General features: G+C 40.9%; 1 protein-coding gene across 9 annotated transcripts in view; it reads left to right on the top strand.

Annotated features, from left to right (window-relative positions):
• Nucleotides 1-22,378, top strand: part of szt2 (SZT2 subunit of KICSTOR complex) — a 247,917-nt gene that overhangs the window by 136,660 nt on the left and 88,879 nt on the right. For 6 of the 9 annotated variants that reach the window (XM_041208824.1, XM_041208817.1, XM_041208818.1 and 3 more), the window contains 6 exons: nucleotides 1,364-1,445; nucleotides 10,043-10,093; nucleotides 13,619-13,801; nucleotides 17,207-17,398; nucleotides 18,237-18,418; nucleotides 18,604-18,785. In XM_041208824.1, the coding sequence (XP_041064758.1) occupies nucleotides 1,364-1,445; nucleotides 10,043-10,093; nucleotides 13,619-13,801; nucleotides 17,207-17,398; nucleotides 18,237-18,418; nucleotides 18,604-18,785 (872 nt within the window). The remainder of the gene's footprint in view (nucleotides 1-1,363; nucleotides 1,446-10,042; nucleotides 10,094-13,618; nucleotides 13,802-17,206; nucleotides 17,399-18,236; nucleotides 18,419-18,603; nucleotides 18,786-22,378) is intronic. The other 3 variants (XM_041208825.1, XM_041208822.1, XM_041208823.1) reach the window with 2 other exon arrangements.

The following is a 22,378-nucleotide window of genomic DNA, read 5'->3' as shown; positions in this document are numbered from 1 at the left end:
CCAGTTTATGCATTCTCTCTGCTTTCTGCCAGCCAGCCAATCTTCTCTCCATGCTAAAATATTACCCCTACACCATGCGCTTTTATTTTCTGTAATAAACTTTGTTGTGGCACCTTATCAATGCCTTCTGGAAATCCAAGCACCCTATGTCTACAGGCGATACAGTGCGTCTACAGGTTTGTGATCTCAGCCTGATTTTTAAAGGGCTAACTCAGGACGTAGCTTGCATGACAAGTTTTACCACACACCCTTAAGAATGATTAAGATTTATCATTTTTCCCAGGTCCAAAATCGAAAAATGGGATATGCTTTGAATTTTAATATGCTGATAATTATTACAATTCATTAAAAATTCCATATCATTAACAGAAATAAGTGGGAAGACAAAGTCTGTTCCTTCAATTTACATTTTAGAAATTGTGAACGTACTCAAAAACCGGACAGCCTTTTCTATAGGGAGATGTACTTGTTAATGTTGTATTACATGGGAGATATATCGGGCCTGATCTTTTAGGCTGCACCGGGACCAGAAACTGAAGCGAGCCGGCAATAAAAATAGCGCCACTGGCCGACATGACAGTTTCCTGGCTCCATCCCACCTCCAGGGCTGTTTTCCTGGAGGCATGATGAGGCAGGGGGTGGCAGGGCCTGTTAAGGACTTTTAACAGAGGCTGACTGGGATTTCCCTGCAGGTGGGAGCAGCTAATTTAACTGCCTGGAGGCACCTCCATTTTGAAGCACTGTTGCCTTTACCTACCCGCCGTCATAGCCTGCTGCTCCTTTCAAGCTGGAAAGTGTCCGTTTGACCCTTTAGCTTCAAGAGTCCACCTCTGTCCCCAATTGGCTGCCTTGGGGAAATTCCCAGTGAAGGACTGTTTCCCCACACAGCCTTGCCCTCTGACTCTGTTTGAGGCTGATGGCAGGGCTCAGAAGCCCAGAAGGAAAATCCTGCCCATTGTCGTGGTAAGGTTACTGTCTCTACCTGACATATTCCATGAATATCTGCTTGCCATCTAATCAAATAACTGTTTGTGAAGTGAAAGTAAATCTACTCACTGTTCACGCTGCAGCTGGAGGAAATGACGCAAAGCATGGGGTTCTAAATATTCGTGAATTGTTCCCTTTTTCTTAGTGTTTACTCCTGCATGTGTAGATGTTGACGGATCAGCAAACTAGCCATGGTATGCAGTTATGAGTAAAGTGCTCTCTTTTATCTACTGTGCACGATACGTGTGCAGGTGCCATTCTTTTTAACCTGAAAATTGTACAAAAGGTGGGATTTGGTGAATATTTTACGAGAACTAATTGGGGATTGGTTTTAATGGTGGACTAATTGCCCTTGTTGTGATTTTTTTGTCTACAGCACTACACTCATGGAAAAAGTGTTTCCGACGCAGATATCTACCTCTACAATAAACCTGGTGGCCAAGGGACTGGTGGGAAAGGTAACATGAAGCTTTCTTTACAGCAGATGATAAAATATGCATCAGTTTTATTTTAATAGGGCACTTTGCTTCCATTTTCTTTTATAAAAAGATGAGCAAACAACCACATCAGACTTTTATCATTCATCAACCTCAACTTACAAATGGGATATTCTACCATTGGTATAGGGCGAGGCTGTTGTCTCTTTAAATCTTAATGCAAACTCGGGGTCATTGTTCTTCTCAGTTGTGCATCTAGCTTCACTCTGGAACACATTCACTGTGATTAGGGTATATCAAATGTCTTAGCCCAGTTTATGGACCTGTCTATTATTTTTTTTCAAATTCTCAAAAGTTAGAGGCCTAGAAAAAATATTTTCTGCAGTTTTTTGCACTTTTTGCCAAAAATTCTAAAGTTTGCTATTTTCACATAGCTTGGCATCTGGTTCATGCAGATTGTATTGAATACCTTGGTACCTTCTCTTCATTGGGCCTATTGTCACTGTCTTCCTGTCATTATGTGACCTCCAAAGAGCTGACCCTGATGCAGTATCAGTGGAAGAGATTGTTTTCACTATCACATTCAGTTCAAGATGAATTTGACTTGGGGTCATGCTACATTGCTCCTCAGGCTAAGATTGTAAATGCTGCATCCTCAAGGAAATAGTCTCCTGGCTCCAGGTCACTAAGGAATTGCCTGGAGAACAGGATCACTTGCTATCCAAAGATTTATGAACTTAAATAGTGGACAGTAAAACCTGGTATATCTGGAAGAAGTCATTAATATTGGCTTCTATCTAGTAAGCATCAGTAAGAAAGCTGGTAAACATAAGGGCTGATCAGGTCTAGATTTTACTAACCCTGGTTATGGGCATATGATCGGCACATCAAGATGTTCATTTAAATTATTGTGGCAGCATTGGTGGCGTTCAGACCCAACAGGGACTCTTTTAGACTGTCAACACTGGAAGTTGTGTTTGTTCAAATATCCACTGCAGGATCCTCAGTGGTCTTCAGGTTCAAACAATATATGCCAAGTGTCACATGCAATTAAGTGTGACAGTATGTCTAAAAATGGCCCAAATATTTAGACTCCTGGGATGGATGTGAATATAATGAAGGAACACTGCAAATATATATAGCATCCTGTTAGGCACTGGCTCAAATTTATTTGCATGGGAAAAATTTGAACAGGTAGCTGCACACTAAAGGTGCCAGGCTTACAACAGAAACTGGCCAGCATTGCACACAGCATAATTGCCAGCGAATCCGCTACTAAATTTCTTCTCAAGGCACTGCTATGCAGCTAAATCAGGATCTTACTTCAGATTTCTGAACAAATTATTAGCTCTTTCCATGCTGAAGGCTGCTTTGGAGACAAGTAAAGGCTACCTGTAATCATAAGACCGTAAGACATAGAAGCAGAAGTAGGCCATTCGGCCCATCGAGTCTGCTCCGCCATTTAATGAGATCATAGCTAATCTGATAACCCTCAACTCTACTTTCTTGCCTTTTCTCCATAACCCTTGATTCCCTTACTGGTTAAAAATCAGTCTATCTCAGCCTTGAATATACTAGCCTCCACAGCCCTCTGCGGTAAAGAATTCTACAGATTGACTACCCTCTGAGAGAAGAAATTCCTCCTCATCTCTCTTTTAAGTGGGTGCCCCCTTATTCTGAGATTATGCCCTCTGGTCCTAGACTCTCCCATAAGGGAAAACAACCTCTCAGCATCTACCCTGTCAAGCCCCTTAAGAATCTTATACGTTTCAATAAGGTCACCTCTCATTCTTCTAAATTCCAGTGAGTACAGGCCCAACCTACTCAACCTTTCCTCATAAGAAAATCCCTCCATATCCCAGGATCAACCTAGTGAACATTCTCTGAACAGCCTCCAATGCCAGTATATCTTCCTTTAGACAAGGGGACCAAAATTGTTCACAGTATTCTAGGTATGGTCTAACTAGTGCCTTGTATAGTTTTAGCAAGACTTCCCTATTTTTAAACTCCATGCCCTTTGAAATAATGGCCAACATTCCATTTGCCTTCCCTATTACCTGTTGAACTTGTATGTTAGCTCTTTGGGATTCATGCACAAGGACTTTCAAATCCTTCTGTGCTACAGCCTTCTGCAGTCTTTCTCCATTTAAGTAATATTCAGCTTCTCTATTCTTCCTGCCGAAGTGCATAACCTCTCATTTTCCCACATTATATTCTACCTGCCAAGTTTTTTCCCACTTACTTAACCTGTTATATCCCTCTGTAGACTCCTTGTGTCATCCTCACCACTTGCCTTCCCACCTAGTTTTGTGTCAACCGCAAACTTGGCGATAGTACATTCACTTCCCTCATCTAAGTCATTAATATATATTGTAAATAATTGAGGCCCCAACACTGATCCCTGTGGCACTCCACTAGTTACAGGTGGCCATCCAGAAAATCCCCCCTTTATCCCAACTCTGTCTTCTATTAGTTAGCCAATCCTCTATCCATGTTAATATACTACTCCGAACATCATGGGCTCTTATCTTATTAAGTAGCCTTATGTGCGGTGTCTTATTGAACACCTTTTGAAAATCCAAATATATTACGTTTACTGTTTTCCCCTTTATCTATCCTGCTTGTTAACTCCTCAAAGAATTCTAATAAATTTGTTAAGCCTGATTTCCCCTTCATGAAGCCATGCTGACTCTGCTTGACTAGATTTAATATTTCTAAGTGCTCTACTATTAAGCAGAATTGGCTATTCCTGGCATGATTTCCAGGATCCTATCAGAAGAGGTTCCTTATTAGTAAGATCTAACAAGCAAAGACAACAACACTTCTAGACAAAAAAAAGTCTTTCGCTAGAAATTCCATGATGCCACGCCTGTATAATATTTTTCAATTTAAATGAGGCTTATTACCTGAAAGACCAATGGTTAAATTTTCTTTGGCACAAAATATTTTTACCCCATTGTGTTTTGGGAAATCAGATTTAAGTTGGACGGTGTCATTTTCCATTGAGTTGTATTTATTGAGGAACAATATTGAAGTACCAAGCCTCAATGTAGGATGACACCAAGTTTGAAAAGAATAAAAAGGAAGATTAGCTAAATTGTCAGGAAGATCAACTAAATTGTCAAATAGCAATTTGAAGACACTGGAGTTGGTTTTAAAAACATAAGATTATGGGAGAAAAGAAAAACAAATAGTGCTTTGGTATATTCCTATTAGTTTATGGATATTGGTGATCAAAGAAGAGTGTTAACTTACTATAAGTGCAGATTCATTATTCTTTGAACACAATACAGTCCCCACAAGTCAAATTTCCTCCCTGCTAATTTCGCTCTTTCAGCTATTAGCTGGAATCGTTAGATTTTAAAATTTTACTAGTTGCTGATGTAGGGTCTCAGGACTCAAGGGCTGATACTTCTGGTTGGAAGGAATTCAAGATGTGTTCCAAAGTGAGGATAGATATCTGATTGAAGTTGGAATCCAAGATTTACAGTGATGTTTAATAGGACTGTGGCCTTGGTGTCTTTCCCCATTATGAATGACACAGATTATTGCTTTTATAACCCAATTATAACAACGGCTTTATTGTATAGGTTCACAAAACTACGCTGCAACCTATAATCAAAGTAGGAATTGAAAAAAGTGAATTATTAGAATTTTAAACAAAACTTTGAATGATTCTCTTGTTTATAGCGGAATTTGTCTCTTGCTGAGCAAGGCTTTATCAAATTATGTCATTCTTTGTCAAGCATTAAGCATTTCCAGCATAGTGTAGCTAGCTCCTTTTACTTTGCTGCAATTTTAGAAGAGTATGCATTACTGCAGCTATGTGAATTTCTTACTTCTTACACAAGCTGTATTTTGATGTCTCTAATCAAAGTAAAGGCTCTGGCCCACAGTCAGTAGAAGGGATAATATTGCCTGATTTCACAGATGACGTTTACAGGCATATACCAGAGAAACAAAGAAACATAGAAAATAGAAGCAGGAGTAGGTCATTTGGCCCTTTGGGCTTTCTCTGCCATTCAATATGATCATGGCTGATCCTCTATCGCAGCCCAATACTCCCGCTCTCTCCCCATACTCCTTAATGTCTTTAGAGCCTATAAATCTATCTATTTCCTTCTTAAATATATTCAGTGACTTGGCCTCCACAGCCTTCTTTGGTAGAGAATTCCAAAGGTTCACCACCCTCTGAATGAAGAAGTTTCCCCTCATCTCAGTCCTAAATGGTCTACCCCGTATATTGAGACTGTGACCCCTTGTTCTATGTTCCCCCAGCCAGAGGAAACATCAACTCTGCATCCAGCCTTGTCAGAATTTTATATGTTTCAATGAGATCTCTTCTCATTCTTCTAAACTCCAGTGAATACAAGCCTAGACGTCCCAATCTTTCCTCATATGACAATCCTGCCAACCCAGTAATCAGTCTGGTGAACCTTCACTGCACTCCCTCTGTGGCAAGCATATCCTTTCTTAGGTAAGGAAACCAAAACTGCACACAATACTCCAGGTGTGGTCTCACCAAGGCCCTGTACAGCTGCAGTTAGACATCTTTACTCCTGTATTCAAATCTTCTCGCAATGAAGGCCAACATACCATTTGCTTTCTTAACTGCTTCCTGTACCTGCATGCTTGCTTTTAGTGATTGGTGTGCAAGGACATCCAGGTCCCTTTGTATGTCAACATTTCCCAATCTACCACCATTTAAGTAATGCCCTGCCATTCTGTTTTTCTTACCAAAGTGGATAACTTCTCACTTATCCACGTTATACTGCATTTATCGGCTTTCAATCCCATTATGTTCTCCAACACTGCTTTTTTAGCAATACTAATTTCCTTCAATTCCTCCTCCGCACTAGACTCTCGCTTCCCTAGTATTTCTTGGAAGTTATTTGTGCCTTCCTCCATGAAGACAGAATTAAAGTAGTTGTTTAATTGCTCTGCCGTTTCCTTGTTCTCTATTATAAATTCTCTCGTTTCGCAGAGAATTTCATCTCAAAAGTATTGTCTGGGTTTGAATCCAAGGTTAAAAGGCCTGTGTGACATTGTGTATTTGAAAATTGCTTCTATTGGATAATGGCTGTGGCACTATAATGGGGAGGGACAGATGAAGTGGATGGGAAATTATATAACTGCAGGAGAAGGGGTAGGGGGAAGGAAACTGATCCTGCTGTGGGTTAAATAGTGGAGTGGTGCTTCTTCTGAGGATGGGATTGGAAGTTGAAATGGTGCTGCTGTGGAGCAGGCGAAACAGAACAGTGATGCCATACAGCGTGAAGACAGAACAAGAGTTTGTGCTGCCAAAATACATGAGAGGTAAAGGAATATACGTCGGAGAAGGTAAAACAAAGCAGTCAAAGGTGGAAAGCAAAGGGCATAGGAAGGACGATGTTACGCGGCACAAAGGGAAGCAAGACAAAGGGAGATGAGATGAGGAGCCAGAAATAAGTCATGGTGCTGCGGGAACTGAGGTTTTATGTGAGCTAATACATTTGTGGGCATTGGGAGGAAAGTGGGAAATATAATTACTGCTGCAATGAAGGAGAAAGGTGACGAGGGGAACCAATGCTGTCATAAGGGGAAGGAAGGAAATAAGGAGAAAGTATGACTATTGTAGGGAAATAAGCAGAGCAAAGTAACAATTTTGGAAGAAACTTTGGGTGAAAAACAATGCTGATTTGGGCATGGATAGGAGATAGGGTAGTGAAAGAAAACTGCCACAGTTCTGCAGCATTCAAATCCCTCTTTTGAAAAATAGCTGATAATAATAATTTAAATTGTACTTAACAAAATCTAAAGCCAGATTAAAATTCCTGCTTGGGTGAATCTGGCATGTCAATGTTTGTTAAACTCAAAGGAATTTTTTTTTTAATGATCAGTCTTCACACTGAATTACATGAGGGTTACTGCACATTGCTCACCATGGTAACCATAAGCTGACAATGTTATGAATTTTCCAGTTGGTGAAAAAGGACCTTGTTACTGCATTTTAATGATGGTCTTGATTGCTTTTAAAATTCACTAATACAAGTAATACATTTTCTGCTGCACATCACTCTACCAACTTAATGGGCAAAAAGTACTCTGCTTCCAGTTATTTTGCTGTGCCACTGCAGATTGTCATTGAGATTCACTCAGCAGTAACTGAGCACCCTGTTTTTGCCCATATCCTTCTCTATGAGGAATGCTAATGCCTTGCAACCTTTCACCGCACAATGGTACGCTAGCCTAGGCAACCTGCCGATATCACTAAGCCTAGACACTTACATCTTTTGATTCCGATTTTTCTAAGGGGCGCTGAATCCCCAGTCACTCATCGTCATGCTCAGGAACAGGATTAGGCCACTCAGCTCTTCCTGCCAGTTCAATTAGATCAAGGCTGATTTGTTTCTCATTTCCATTTATCTCATTTGTTTCATGTTCCTTGATATCCTAACCCCCAAAAAATCTATTAATCTCAGTCTCAATAATTTCAACAGCATTTCAAATACACAGTACTCCATGTATGAAAAAAATGTTTCCTAATTCACTCCTAAATGGCTTTAATTTTAAGATTATTTCCTCCTGCTCTGGATTTCCTCACCAAAAGAAATGGTTTCTCTGTATCTATCCTACCAAATTCCTTTATGATTTTAATCTCCTTGGTTAGACCATCCCTCAACTTTGTAAACTCAAGGCCATACAAGCCAAGCTTATGCAATCTATCTTCGTAACCTAACCTTTTACTTACTCTCTAGTTTCCTTCTCATGATTGTTTACTGTACTCATGCCAAGGATAGTACATCTTTCCAGGGATTCAGTACCAAGACTGAGAACAGTACTCCAGATAGCATCTGATGAAAACTGTGTATAACTGTGTACATCACTTCCTTGCCTTTGTATTCCAACTCCCTTTTGATAAAGGCTAGCATTCTGTTAGCCTTTTCAATTAATGTTTGTACTTGTGCACTCGCTTTTTTGTTGATTTCTGTATCTAACACCTAAATTTCAAGCATTAAGCATTTCCAGTATAGAGCAGCTAACTCCCTTTATTTTGTTGCAATACATTAAACAATCCTCTAATCCAAGAAACTTGAAATGGAAAAATGGTCCTCTACAGCTTCTCTACAGAAAATCATATTATCAGTGAGAATGATGACTAAAGACCACCACCTACCTGTAGTGCAAATTAAAAATGCAAAGAACATTTTAAAACTATGTACAGCCACTCGGATGTTGTTGTTTCAATCCAATATCTAATCCATAAATCCATATGACCCAAATTAAGAAAATATTCTGAGTTGTCTTTCTCTGATCCAAAGGAATGTCCTCAGAGTTCCCCACATTGAACTCCATCTGCCATTGTTTAATGCCCCTTTCTAACTTTCTACTTCCATCCACACAACTTGCTGTGCTCCTTAAAATGGCATCATAAACAGATTGATACTAAGAAGTCAGGGAGCAGCTTATTCTCAAGGTTCCAGTTGTGCTGTGAGGGGCTGGCAGTTAGAAAATGTAAACTCACCTAGGTGCAACACTTCCCCATCCACAGTTCATGGTGAAGTATCTGTGCTTTTTGACAGATTCTTCCACAATATCACAGTTGAAAACAAGACATTGGCAGCTTGGGAGATCAAACTTGCCCTGCACCACTTTCTCTTTGTTGGATAGTTTTTTTTCTTGTGGATCGTTTCTTTTGCACTTTTTCTTTTCCAGTTTCTTGGATTAGTGGATTTTTTTTAATGAATTGCAGTTAGATTTGAGTATCACTATTTAAGTGGATAATTAAGGAGATCACATTGTCTCAAACGCCTATTTTTCCTTGCTATCCAACAGGTAGCAATGGTGCTCTACCTTCTCTGATATTTACTTATTGGTGGAAGGGGAGGTAGTGGCATGGTGATATTATCACTGGGCTAGTATTCCAGGTAATGCTCAGGGGACCCGGATTCAAATCCCACTATGGCAGAAATTTGAATTCAATAAAAATCTGAAATTAAAAATCTAGCGATGACCACAAAATCATTGCTGATTGTCGTAAAACCCATCTAGTTCCCTAATGTCTTTTAGGGAAGCAAATTTTCCATCCTTATCTGGTCTGGCCTACAGACCCACAGCAATGTGGTTGACGCTTAAATGCCCTCTGAACAAGGCAATTAGAGGTGTCCTAGCCAGCGATGCCCACATCCCATGAGCAAATATATATATAAAAGAAAGCAAAATTTTCTTTTGGGCAAAACATTCCTTCCACAGTTTTGCCAGTTTTTTGTGAAGCAGTGGTGTTTTAAAATGCTGAATCTTGCTGTTCTCTCACAAATAGCTTGAACTGTGGCATGTGCAGGGCACGACCCCAGCAGTGTATTTTCTCTATGTTCGGAAGTATAAAATTATTTTACTGTTCTATATGGGCACCAATGGACCGGATGTGCCTGCATGCCTTTTTTCTAGTTTGTGCCTCGTTCTCTCTCACACTAGGGCAGTGGCTAGTAAGTCCTTATCATGTGCAATTGTCTTTTTTGTAGTTATTTTTCCATCCTAGAGTTTGTTCAGCATGTGTAGAGCCTCTCCTTTATTAATTATTGGTGTTGAAGGTGTTTTAGGTGAACAAGCTATCTATGAATGTTCTTTCATTGATGTAGGTACCATGGTGGAACTTGTGCAGCATCTATTTCCACCCTCCCAATTCCAAGGTATTTCTTAATTTGTAGATACAGCAGTGTGCTATTAAAACCCTTCCTCACTGCTTTCTTTTTTTAGTTTTTGTCTTCCCCAAACTTCTCAATCCTATTTCGTTTCCATTCTTGTTTTGTCATCTTGGCTGAGTGTTTTAGTACACTATTAGTATGAAATCAAATGCTATAATTATTTTAGTGTGTAAACTTTTGAGCAGGGTGGGGAAATAGTGTTATGATATCACTGCATGTTCTGCTATTGCTCTCTGCTGCATGTTTTACATTAGAATATTGATATTCTTTAGACTGTTTGATAATATACATCCTGATAATTGTTGTTCATTATGACTCTCCCAGACCATTGAATTTGGCACCCCACTTGTTTACAAAGCTGGTATTTCCCTTGCTTTCAAAAGCTAAACTTCAGCTTCGAAGGTGATGACTCGCACAGTGGTCAGCATTGGTTTAATGGCTTCCAAAGCCCCAATGGAATTGCTTTGAACTTTGGGTATTTAACATTAAAATAATTGAGATCATTGTCGAATTTAAGTAGAAGTGGTCCAAATTTAACTATTTGGTTAGACATCTTCCCAGTATGTAGTCATGTAGTAAATCACCCACCCATATAGGTCGTAGGTAACTTCAGGAATAGGATCTGAATGGGAGTACCTGGGTAGTCAGTGGTTAATGAACCACAAACTTTTTGTTTGTGTGGCCCAGTGGAACGCTCCTACTCCCCCTGGCTCTCACAAAGGAAAGGTTTAAGCTTGTTTGAAAGGCCCCCTGATCTTCAGATCTGGTGATAATTGTCAGCCCAGCCCCTTCTGGTGCTTTGCTCTCTTTGGCCCGATTGGCATATTTGTTTTAACATAAATGTATGAGATTCCCTTCTGAATTAGGTGTGCATTTCAGCCTGCTCAAAAATCAGGCATTTTAAAATCAGAATAGAGTGGATATTGGGCTATGTGAAGTAGAAAGATGTTCAATTCTTCTACAACAAAAACAGAATGCTGGAAAAACTCAGCAGGCCTGACAGCATCTGTGGAGAGAGAAACAGAGTTAACATTTCGAGTCCGTATGACCCTTCTTCAGTTATTTCAGTTCTTCTAGTCTGATACTGTCATCTTGGTGACCTTAACATTTTGAGCTTAGGGGAAAAATAAGCTTCATAACTATAGTTAGAACCTGTTCAAATTTTTGAGAGAGTTTGCCTTTCCAGAGCAATGTGAAGTAGAGTGGGAACCTTTCAGGTCTGAAACCGGCAGACTTTGGCCCGTTTGCAAGTTTCTGCGATGCACAGCAAACATGATCTGATCAGGATAGCCATTGTCTGGAAGGATAGCTTTGATAAGTCTATTTTTGTGTCAAGCCATCAAGGTGAGCAAATGGCTAGGGCCTTATTTACAAGATTGCTGATAAGATCTTAAAGGGCCTTCGGAGCTAAAAAGTGTCTGGTCTACCTCAAATTACCCTCGAAAGGCAAAGTATCTCAAAAATTTGAACAACAGATAGAGCAAGCATTTTCATGCTGCTTTTATGCAGTGGCTACATGAGTGGTATTTTCCACTAGCAGGATGCTGCCTTCAGTCCAAAAAGGTATTCTTCCTACCTCACAGTTGAGTAACGTTATGTATGAAATTCAGTGCCAATGTGATGCCAGGTATGTCGGTCGTCTGTCCCAGCAATTGGCTGATTGTATCAAACAGCATGTTCCTTCAGTTCATAATAAGCAGAATACAGACCGTACTTAACCAGCCCACACTTGCAAAATCCAAAACAAAATGTCTGCTGTGGATGTGATTTCATGATTGGGCAGCACTTCCTGAACAATCCTGGGTAGCTAATAGCTGCACTAACAATCGATTTAAGATAATCAGTCGGGATCATAACATGGCTCATTTACACATGCTAGAAGCAATATACATTCATATGCAGAGCCCTGTTCTCTGTAAATAAAAGGAATATGTTCAAGTCTTGTGCCTTTTTTGAATTACCTAGAAACTTAGGGAGCCTATAGTTCCCCGTTGCTTTCTCCGTGACAATGCCTTGGCCAATCAGAGTTTTCTTGCCAACCAACCTTTTTCTTCTGTATAATAAATCATTGTAATCATTTGAAATTTGGCATTCTTGCATTTGTCCTGATGAGTGCAAGATGAAAAGCTTCAGTAACATGTCTCTCTTTTCAGCAACATAAAAATTCAATGCCAGGTGACGTTGATGGCTGCAGGCAGGGGACTGCAATGGGAGCCATGAGGCTTCAGGTCATTGTGAACCAGAGCACATATGTCTGAGACCAACTGCCTGAACAGGTGCAGTCTCCTGCAGCACTGGTGCTCTGTCATTTGCAGGTAGCTAACTCTTAAATAGTGCACCGATATCTTGGGTCGTGCTTGCCCCAGCGGCAATTGAAAATCCAGTCCCAAGCTTCCTGGGACTCTGGAATCCCAGCAGGTAAAAGAAGGCAAGAAGTGTTTCTGAAATATTCTTGGAACAGGGTAAAATTTTTGACCATTATGGTTTTAGGTTTTCCAATACTACATTGAAGGACAATTTAAATAGTTTAATGCCATTTTATAGACTCTTGTTGAGTTACTCATGATTTTCATTTGCATTTTGAAATAAATATTTTTGATATAAAGCTTCAGAAAAAGTTCAGTGTACAATGAACACTATTATTATGCAGGATTATCGAGCTGTGTTCTGAGTGAGCTTGGATATCGATCCTGCATTCAGAAATTAGCAAGGTGAATATAAACATGCCCACTGCCACATTGCTCTTCCACCTTTCCATAATATTTTTCTTGTAAGATTTAACATCACTTACTATATGATGTGATTATGAGATTGTATATATATAATTCTATCCAATGCTGTTTTGAGGACAAAATTGCAATTTGCATTTTCCTGAATAAAGACAGTTAGTATTTGCAGTGTGTTTGTGAGGTTAGTTCTTAATAAGGGTATTGACATGATGACAGCATTGCTACTTCCATAACTGACACACTGAGTTCACTTCGGTGATTAAATTTGGTTCATTTAGATCTTCTGCGTGTGCTGAAAATCCCTTGGTAGCAAACCTCAATATTTTATAACCCCACATTGATCATTCCTTAACACTAATATTTGGAAATGGAGCAATGCATTTCTACGCTTGCTGGTTCAGCGTATGTTTCTCATGGAATCCAATCTTTGAAGTAAAGACAAATAAAAAGGCAAAATGAGCGCTCTCCAAATTGAAGCGTCACCCAAGCACCAAAGTTTGCAGTATTTGTCTGTGTGTACTGATTTTGACAGTCTCTTGTGTCCAGATTCTTTGGAAAATTTGGGATGAGCTAATACCATACATTTGAATGGCCAAGAAAGAGCTATGTACAAAGCAAAGTTATAAAGTTTAGGTGACAATGGTATAGTCGAGAGATAGTTTGATTTGATGAATTAGTGTGGAATTTCAGGTAACGGACTTGTTTTAATACCACTTTCTGAGTTTTAAGCATGTGCCATGTACTGATCAGAATCATTTTATTTGGTCTGTGTTTACCCCAGGCATTGCCTGTATCGCCTTATCTGTTGTGGATCAGCATGGAAACTCCATACCAACAGTGCAACAGCAAGAGCAAACTGACCCTTCCAAACTATGCTTTTCAATGGATCTTATTCAGGAGGCAGACTTCAACAAGCTGACCAGTGTATCCAGATATGAGAGCAGCTCTAACGGAAAAACATCGGGTAACTGCCATTGTGTTTTCAAATAGATATATATCTAGTTGATCCTTAATGTCCTGACGATAAAAGGGATGGGAATTAAATGTTTCCTTATGAGTATCATTAGCATGCCCAAGAATACATTTTCTTAATACTATGAGTATAAATGTAGTTGTAGAGGAAAATCCACTCCATTATGATGAAACTTTTATCACTGCTGAAGGATGGAATAATGAAGCTGCACAATTAAACTAGAAGCAGTCTGTTTTAGCTTTAGATGTTTATTTAACTTGTTTTATTTCACCGTGTCACAGTTTATTGATGGTTAGGGGCCGTTGGGAGACTGAGGTGTGAGAATTTTTTAATCTGTTCTTTGGCATGTGGATAAAGTGGGCAAGTTTGCATATAGTGTCCGTTCCTGCTAGCCATGCAAAGATAATGTTTCTTGAGCTGCTGCACTCCTGGGTGATGATGGTGGTCTCACGATGTTGAATAGTGGAGAATTCAAAGACTTCCATTGGCAATGAAGAAAATGTGATATTTCCAGGTCAGGATGGCATCTGACTTGGGGAGAACATTGTAGAGTTGGTGTTCTCATGGCCTTCTGCTCTTTGCAATAGAGATCACAGGGGAGGAAGCTGCTGTTAAAGTGAGTTGCTGTAGTGCGTTCTGTACATTGTACATACTGTGCCCATATGAATTGATGATGGGAGTGTGCAGGAGCGGAGGGATGTGAATGTTGAGTGCAGTGGCAGGAGCACATTGTCTTGAATGATGATGAGTTTCTTGAATGTTCTTTTGCCAGCTCTGTGGTGAATCTTCCATCATACCTCTGAATTGAAGCTTGTAGATGGATAGGTTTGATGGGTTAGGAGTTGAGTCATACATGGCAGAGTACACAGCCATTGCTCTGTTTTGTAACCACACTGCTGATATGGCTGTTCCGGTTCAGCTCCTCTAAGATGTTGATGATGAGGAACTTGATTGATGGTGTTGTTATTCAAAGTTCCACTTTGTATTCCGTAGAATCTTGTATGCTTCAATGAAAAGTCAAATTATTCCAACATTTCTTTGTAATGTAGTACTCTGAGGCATTCCCTGCATTCCATCCAGGGTTTGGATGTTTCCCTTGTCTTTTTTTAAGAAAACCATTAACTTATGTATTCAGTGGATGTGGTTGTCACTGGCAATAGGGGCATTTATTGGCCGCTTCTCCTTGCCTTTTAGAAAGGGATGGTAAGCCGCCTTCAATGCTGCTTCAGTCTGTGTGATGAATGTACTCCCATAGTACTGTTAAGGAGAGTGTTCCAGGATTTTGACCCAGTGTTAATGGAGGAACAGTGTTATATGTCGAAGTCAGGATAGTGTGGGACTCGGAGGGAACTTGAAGATGGTGTTTTTCCCATGTGCCTGCTGCCCTTGTTCTTCTAGGTGGAGGTCACTGGTTTGGGAGATGTCATTGAAGAAACCTTGGAGAGTTGCTGCAGAGCTTCTTGTAAATGGCACACACTGTGGCCAACGTCCGCTGGTGATGGAGAGAGTGAATGTTTACGGTAATGGATGTGGTGCTGATCAAGTGGACTGCTTTGATCTGGATGGTGCCAAACCTTTTGAGTGTTGTTGGAGCTGCACTCATCCATACAAGAATTCCAACATACTCCTGACTTGTGGCCTGTAGGTGGTGGAAAGTCGTCAGAAGATGAGTTACTTGCCGAATATCCTGCCCCTGACCTAATCTTGTAGCTACATGATTTATATGGCTGCTCCAGTTATATTTCTGTTCAGTGCTGACCTGCAGGATGATGATGGTGAGGGAGTCAATAGTGGATGTTTCAATACATTCAAGCACTATATAAATGCAGATTGTTGTTTTTGGTAATTTCACTGAAGGTCAATTGGACATAGTAGACACTTTTGGAGATGTGGCTGGGAATGAGAGGTAGGAAGTTTTCCAGGCATCATGAGCGTGGGGCAGACCAGCTCCTCCTTTCCTCTGCATCATTTTCATATGTTCATATAGTGCTCTGCAGAGTTAACACCTTGATTAGTGTGGCCTCAGCAGAGCAATATATACATTTAGAATGACAGATCAGCTGTACACTCCACTGATTTGATGGCATCGCTCGGCTCTGTTTGCATTGTGATTGCTGCTCCAAAGTCTACATCACTCTTGGATCTATTTCAACATTCCTGTTTGCCAGTTTTGACACAGTTCCTGGAAATATGTATGCTGCCCTCTTCTATCAATATGTAACATTTCATCTGCATTTGTCCACTTGAAAATTTTGATTAAGTCCTCCTTGAGCTAATTGACTGTTCCCCTAATTTAATGTGCTCTGTCATTTTTACAAACTTAATGCTGCATTTCTAAATCCAAGTAACATAAAATTACATCAACATTACAACACAGGAGTGGGCTGCTTTGCTCAAAAGTCCACGTTGTTCTTTATTCTCCAAGTGAGGTCCAGTAAATGCTAATGCTGCGTGTCCACCTTTGTACCTTCATTTCCCTTCCCTTCTACCACCTATCTAACCTGCTGTTAAGTGATGATGCAGCCTCTGTTTCAATCATTAACTCCACTAATGCATTCCACAGCCTCACTATCCTTTGTGTAAAAATAGCATTTCCTACTCTCATAAATTTCTTATGTTCCTGTCCTTTTCTTCTAGAGTCTTCAGCCACTGCAAACAGTCTGTTTCTATTTAGTCTGTCCCGTCCCTTTATAATTTTAATTTAGTTTAGCTTTGACTTTAGCACATCTACTTTGTACACCACCCCTACTGACATTCCACTAATTAGTACCTACTGCATCCTACCTTGCACCAATTTCTTACCACTTGCAAAGTTTAACCAGGGTGGATACTACGTTCAGTTTGATTAGCACACTAGTCATGGAGAATTTTATCAAAAATTTGCTGGATGGTGAGGTACACTACATCATAAGGTTTTCCAATGTCCACTAGAAAGTCACTACCATAAAGGTCAAGCAGCTTGGTCAGGAAACATTTTGAAACCAACCTGGCTACCATTTTTTATTTGTTACTAATTTTCATTTCATTATTTTGTTTGTCAATGATGGAAGACTAATAGGTCCATAATTGACTGATTTTGTCCTTTCCCTTTTCTTTTGGCTTGTTTCCACTTCAGGTGTGACCAGCTCTTCACATAACATAAGAACAGTTAACACTTGTTAAATTTCATCCCTGGTCTCATGTGCATGGAGTGTAATGTGGTATCTGCACAGCAATGTGATGCAACGTGTATTCTTTGAGCATTCAGGTGTAACCTCTCACCCAAGGTGTCACTGAACAGTATATAGACACATACAGGTGCACATGATAGAATGTGGGTAGAACCTATCATCCTGAGATAGATTGTACAGCTGAACCACTTAACTGCAGAGTTTAATCACTGTGTTATCTCTTTAGACCCAAACACCCTTATACGCTTTGATATCTGGGAACAGGGAAACATCAGCCTATTGCAACTTACTGACAAACTTCAGAATGGTCTCCGTCATGCTCTTTGTGATGTTGTAATGGAATTTCGAATGCTTCAGTGCCCACTCTGTGTGGAATCCTACTGTCCAGTCATGGCCACACCAGACAGTGATACAAATGGTAAGAGTTTAAAATTCACTCACTCATTCAGAAAAGCGGACGAATGTTGTTATAAACAATAACGATGTATTCCAGGCTATTTTTGCAGATCTGTGGGATTACTTATTGATTTGAGAAAGGTGTTGTGTTACACTTTTAAGTGGGATGGATTGAGCTCCAGCTCATCCAAAACTCTACTGCTTAGACCCTGTTCCACATAAGATCCTGTCATCCCTGTCCTTGCTGACCTGCATTGGCTCCTGATACACAAATGCTTCCAATTTCAAAGTTTGATCCCTATGTTTAGAATGCTTCACGGTCTTCCCTGTCCTTAACTCTATAACCCCCTGCAGCCCCATAATCCCTCAGAACTTTCTGAACTCCTGATTCTGGTCTTGTGCGTCCCTGCCCTCCCTTCATCACTGATGGCACCTATTCTCCACGTTCTAGAATCCCTCCTTAAACCCCTCCATCTCCACTTGTTTTCTTCACTCCCAACGCTGGCAGTTGTAAAGTTAACCACCTGTTCCCCATGTCCTGGAATGCCTTCCCTAAACCCTCCACCTCCACTTCCCACATCTCCTTTAAGAAGCTCTTTGATTAAGGTTTAGGTCATGCCTCCCAATATTTTCTTTTTCTCAGTATCCGTTTTTGTCTGATTACACATCTGTGAGATGCCTTGAGATGTTTTTCTACATTATAGGTGCTTTTTGAATGCAAATATTGTTGTTGATAAATGATACAATGTCTCCTTTTAGAGTACTTCACAGGTTTCCCTCAACTTTCAGTGCCAATGTATTTTTTAAAAGCCTTTCACATTGCAAGCATTTCTTAACATTTTTTTTTTCCGAATGGCCAGGCCGATTCAGCAGGTCAGGGTCAGAGATTAAGGAAGCAACCATCCTTTCTGGCAATAATATTGGAAGTAAAAGCAGTCCTGTACCTGTGCAAGTTGTACCTGTTTCAAGCTCCACCTCAAGTAACTCAGAATCCACCACTCCAACAAGCAAAACTGGTCGACGTAGTTTCTGGGATATGCTGGTGAGTGTAGAAACATGGAGGCCTACAATGTTACGTCCAAAGCATGAAATGTTACTGCAACAGAGTGAACCATATGCACACACACCATTACTATAAATGTGGTGGCAAGGCCACTCTGTGTTGCAGAGCCAGATGGACAGTCTTCCTTGAGGTGAAAAGTGAATGGGAATCTTTATATTTTTCAGAGTAAGACTGATTTCTCTGACACTAGCACCCCCAAGACTACGGACGACATTGTTTTGGAAAGAACTGACGACAGTCGCATTCGTCGCAGACACAAAACAGAACATTTGAAGCAGTCTTCAAGTCACGACCGAGCATCGACAATGGAACTAGAGCAAACACAGAGGCAGGCTGCTTCAAGAAGGTACAAGCCTCCACCACTTAGACCATCCTTGTTAGTTGGCTATACCGAGTGAAAGGCGCTAACCATTTCCCATACTGTAGGCATCAATTACAAAAACAGCATTTAAACTGTATTAGGTGGGCTGGCTATTTCGGGCAGTTCAATCAGATGCTTGGTTACCTTACATTCACCCCGCAATACTATTTTAATGTATTTCAGTCACCCACTTAGTAAATATTAATTTCTGAAATTTGCTGGAGCGGCGCAACTCACAGTAAATGCTGTGAAAGAAATTTGTTCCTGATGCTTCCGATTGGATTACTTCTACGATGTAAATTGCTGGAAATCCAAATTGATATTGGTGCGGCAAGGTATGAACAGCAGATCCAATGGTTTATCTCCTTAATTAATGAAATTTAAGGATAGTGAGAAAAGCAGAACGAATAACAAAGGAGGAAATAGAACGAATTTGAGTCAAATTTGATATCGAAAGAGAAATAATGGGCTGGATCTGGCAGTTGGGAAGGGGTGTTGAGGGCAAACTGGACTACGCTTGCCATCATTTCCCCTCAGAAACTGACCGCAACTTCAGGACATTAGACTTGTGCAGATTAGCACAGAAATCCTGAAGTTGTGACATATCACTCAGGGCTCTGACAACAAGCTGCACAGGACAGTTTCATCTTAGTTATTTATTGTGATTTTGCTGAGCGAAATTAGAACCATGCAGTCTGTATTGGTGTAAATATTACATGGCCTGGAGGAAGCAGCAGCAACTCGATCTTTATGGGCTTTTAGAGGACTTAACTTTTGACCTGTACACTCGCTCACTTTTCCAGAACCACCTCATCCAATTCAGGGTCGCGGGGTGTCGGAGCCTATCCCAACAATCAGTGAGCGCTAGGCAGGATACACCCAGGACAGGGGGCCAGTTCATCACAGGGCGCACGCACGCATGCATACACTAGGGGACAATTTACCATAGCCAGTTCACCTTACCAGGACGTCTTTGGACGGTGTGAGGAAACTGGAACACCCGGCTGAAGCACAGACAGACAAGGGGAGAATGTGCAAACTCCACACAGTTGACCTGTACGATTTTTAACATTATTATCACTGCCACGTTTACCAGTCATTGCATGTAATGGGCAAACCACATAAGCACGAATGTGGTCGCTATAAGCAGTGGAGACTATGACCACTGCCATTGTGGTTTTTATTTAGCGGTGTGCATAGAGGCCAGTAAGAGCAATATCAGCAAATTGAAACCATAGCTGACTTGTTACAACTTGAGATGCTTATCCAGGAATTGGGAGTAAAAATTACCAATGCTACGCTTGAGACATGTAATCCCAAGGTGAACCCATTTCTGCTGTCAACAAGCTAGTGTTCTTGTTTTCTCTCTAGGAATCCACCTACTGATCTGCCCCCGGGCTGGGTATATGGGAATATACACTTGGGTGTGCCTTGATTGGCCAAGTGATTTAAATCAGGAGACGCTATTTACAGCCGAAGAGGACAGTGAAGAAATTCACTTTTAAAATACTTATCATCCAAATTAATTAATTAAATAGAGTAGAGATGGCTGGGCAGGCAATGTGTTGCAGTTGTAGTATGTGGGAGTTGGCGGACGCCGGTGCGATCCACGGTGACCACATCTGCAGCAAGTGTTGGCTGCTCAAGGAACTTTGGCCCAGATTTGTTGAGCTAGAGTCCGAGCTGCGGACACTGAGACACGTTAGGGAGGGGGAGAGTTACCTGGACACTGTGTTTCAGGATGCAGTCACACCCCTTAGATAATCAAGTTTGGTCAATGGCCAGGGACAGGAGAGTGTGACTGTGAGTGAGGCCGGTATGGGGATTCAGGATTTTGCTTTGGAGGAGCCTCAGCTGGTGCCCTTGTCCAATAGGTACGAGGTTCTTGCTCCCGCTGTGGACAAGGGCAAAGACTGCAGGGAGGATGAGTGAACTGACCACAGCACTGTAGTACAGAACGCTATTCAAGTCGGGGGAGAAAAGAGAAATGTAGTAGAAATAGGGGATAGCATAGTTCGGGGAATAGATGCTGTTCTCTGCAGCAAAGACAGAGACTCCCGAAGGCTGTGTTGCCCACCTGGTGCCAAGGTTAAGGACATCTCTTTTGGACTGGAGAAGAACTTGGAGTAGGAGGGGAAGGATCCACTTGTCTTGGTCCACCTAGGTACCAACGACATAGGCAGGACTAGGAAAAAGGTTCTGCTGAGGAACTACAAGCAGATTGGGGCTAAATTAAAAAGCAGAACCGCAAAAGTAATAACCTCAGGACTACTACCTGAGCCAGGTGCAAATTGGCGTAGAGTAAATGAGATTAGAGAGGTAAATGCCTGGCTCAAAGATTGGTGTGAGAGAAATGGGTTCCAATTCATGGGGCACTGGTACCAGTATTGGGGAAGGAGAGAGCTGTTCCATTGGGGCGGGCTTCATTTCATGCTGGGACCAGTGTCCTGGCGAATCGTATAACTAGGGTTATAGAGAGGACTTTAAACTAATTAGTGGGGGGAGGGTTCAATTGAAGGGAAGTTAAAAAAATCAAAAATAAACGAGAGAGCAGAGGTGCAGAATGAAGAGGCGAACGATAATCAAAGTGTGACAGGAAGGGGCAGAAAATATAAGTAGAAGAGTGCAGCAGAAATTCAAAACAGAATGAGTAATAATGGTAAAAAGTTGAAACTTAAGGCTCTTCATTTGAATGCACGCAGCATTTGTAACAAGATAGATGAGTTGACGGCACAAATAGAAATATATTGATATGACTTGAAAGCTATTATAGAGTTGTGGTTGCAGGGTGACCAAGACTGGGAACTTAATATTCAAGGGTATTGGGTGTTCCAGAAGAATAGGCAGAAAGAAAAAGGAGGTGGGGCAGCTTTATTAATAAAGGAAGTTATCAGTGCGGTGGTGAGTAGTGATATAGGTGCCATAGATCGTGATGTGATGTGGACTCAGTTTGGGTAGAAATAAGGAATAGCAGGGGGAAGAAGTCATGGGTGGAAGTCATCTATAGGCCCCTGAAGAGTTACCTCAGGGTAGGACAAAGTATAAATCAGGAAATTATATAGGCATGTAAGAGGGGTGCTACAATTGTCATGGGTGATTTTAATCTGTATGTTGACTGGACAAATCAGATTGGCGGAGGTAACATGGAAGAGGAATTTGTAGAGTGCATCAGGGATTGTTTCTTAGAGCAATATATTGCAGAACCTACCCAGGAACAGGCTATTTTAGACCTAGTAATGTGTAATGAGATAGGATTAATAAAAGATCTTGTAGTTAAGGATCCCTTAGGGGGTAGTGATCACAACATGGGAGAGTTTCAAATTCAGTTTGAGGGTGAGCAACTCTGGTCTCAAACCAGTGTCCTCAACTTAAATAAGGGCAATTACAGAGCTATGAAGAAAGAGGCGTCTAAAGCGGGCTGGGAAAATAGACAAAGGGGAATGTCAGTGGATGAGCAGTGGCAGACATTTAAACAGATATTTCATAATGCTCAGCAAAAATTTATCCTGGTCAAAAAGAAGGACTTGATGCGAAGGATGAACCACCCGTGGTTAACAAAAGCAGCTTAAAGAGAGCAT

Source organism: Carcharodon carcharias, chromosome 16 (assembly GCF_017639515.1).
Source record: "Carcharodon carcharias isolate sCarCar2 chromosome 16, sCarCar2.pri, whole genome shotgun sequence".
Taxonomy (NCBI): domain Eukaryota; kingdom Metazoa; phylum Chordata; class Chondrichthyes; order Lamniformes; family Lamnidae; genus Carcharodon; species Carcharodon carcharias.
This window is presented reverse-complemented; position numbering and strand designations above follow the sequence as displayed.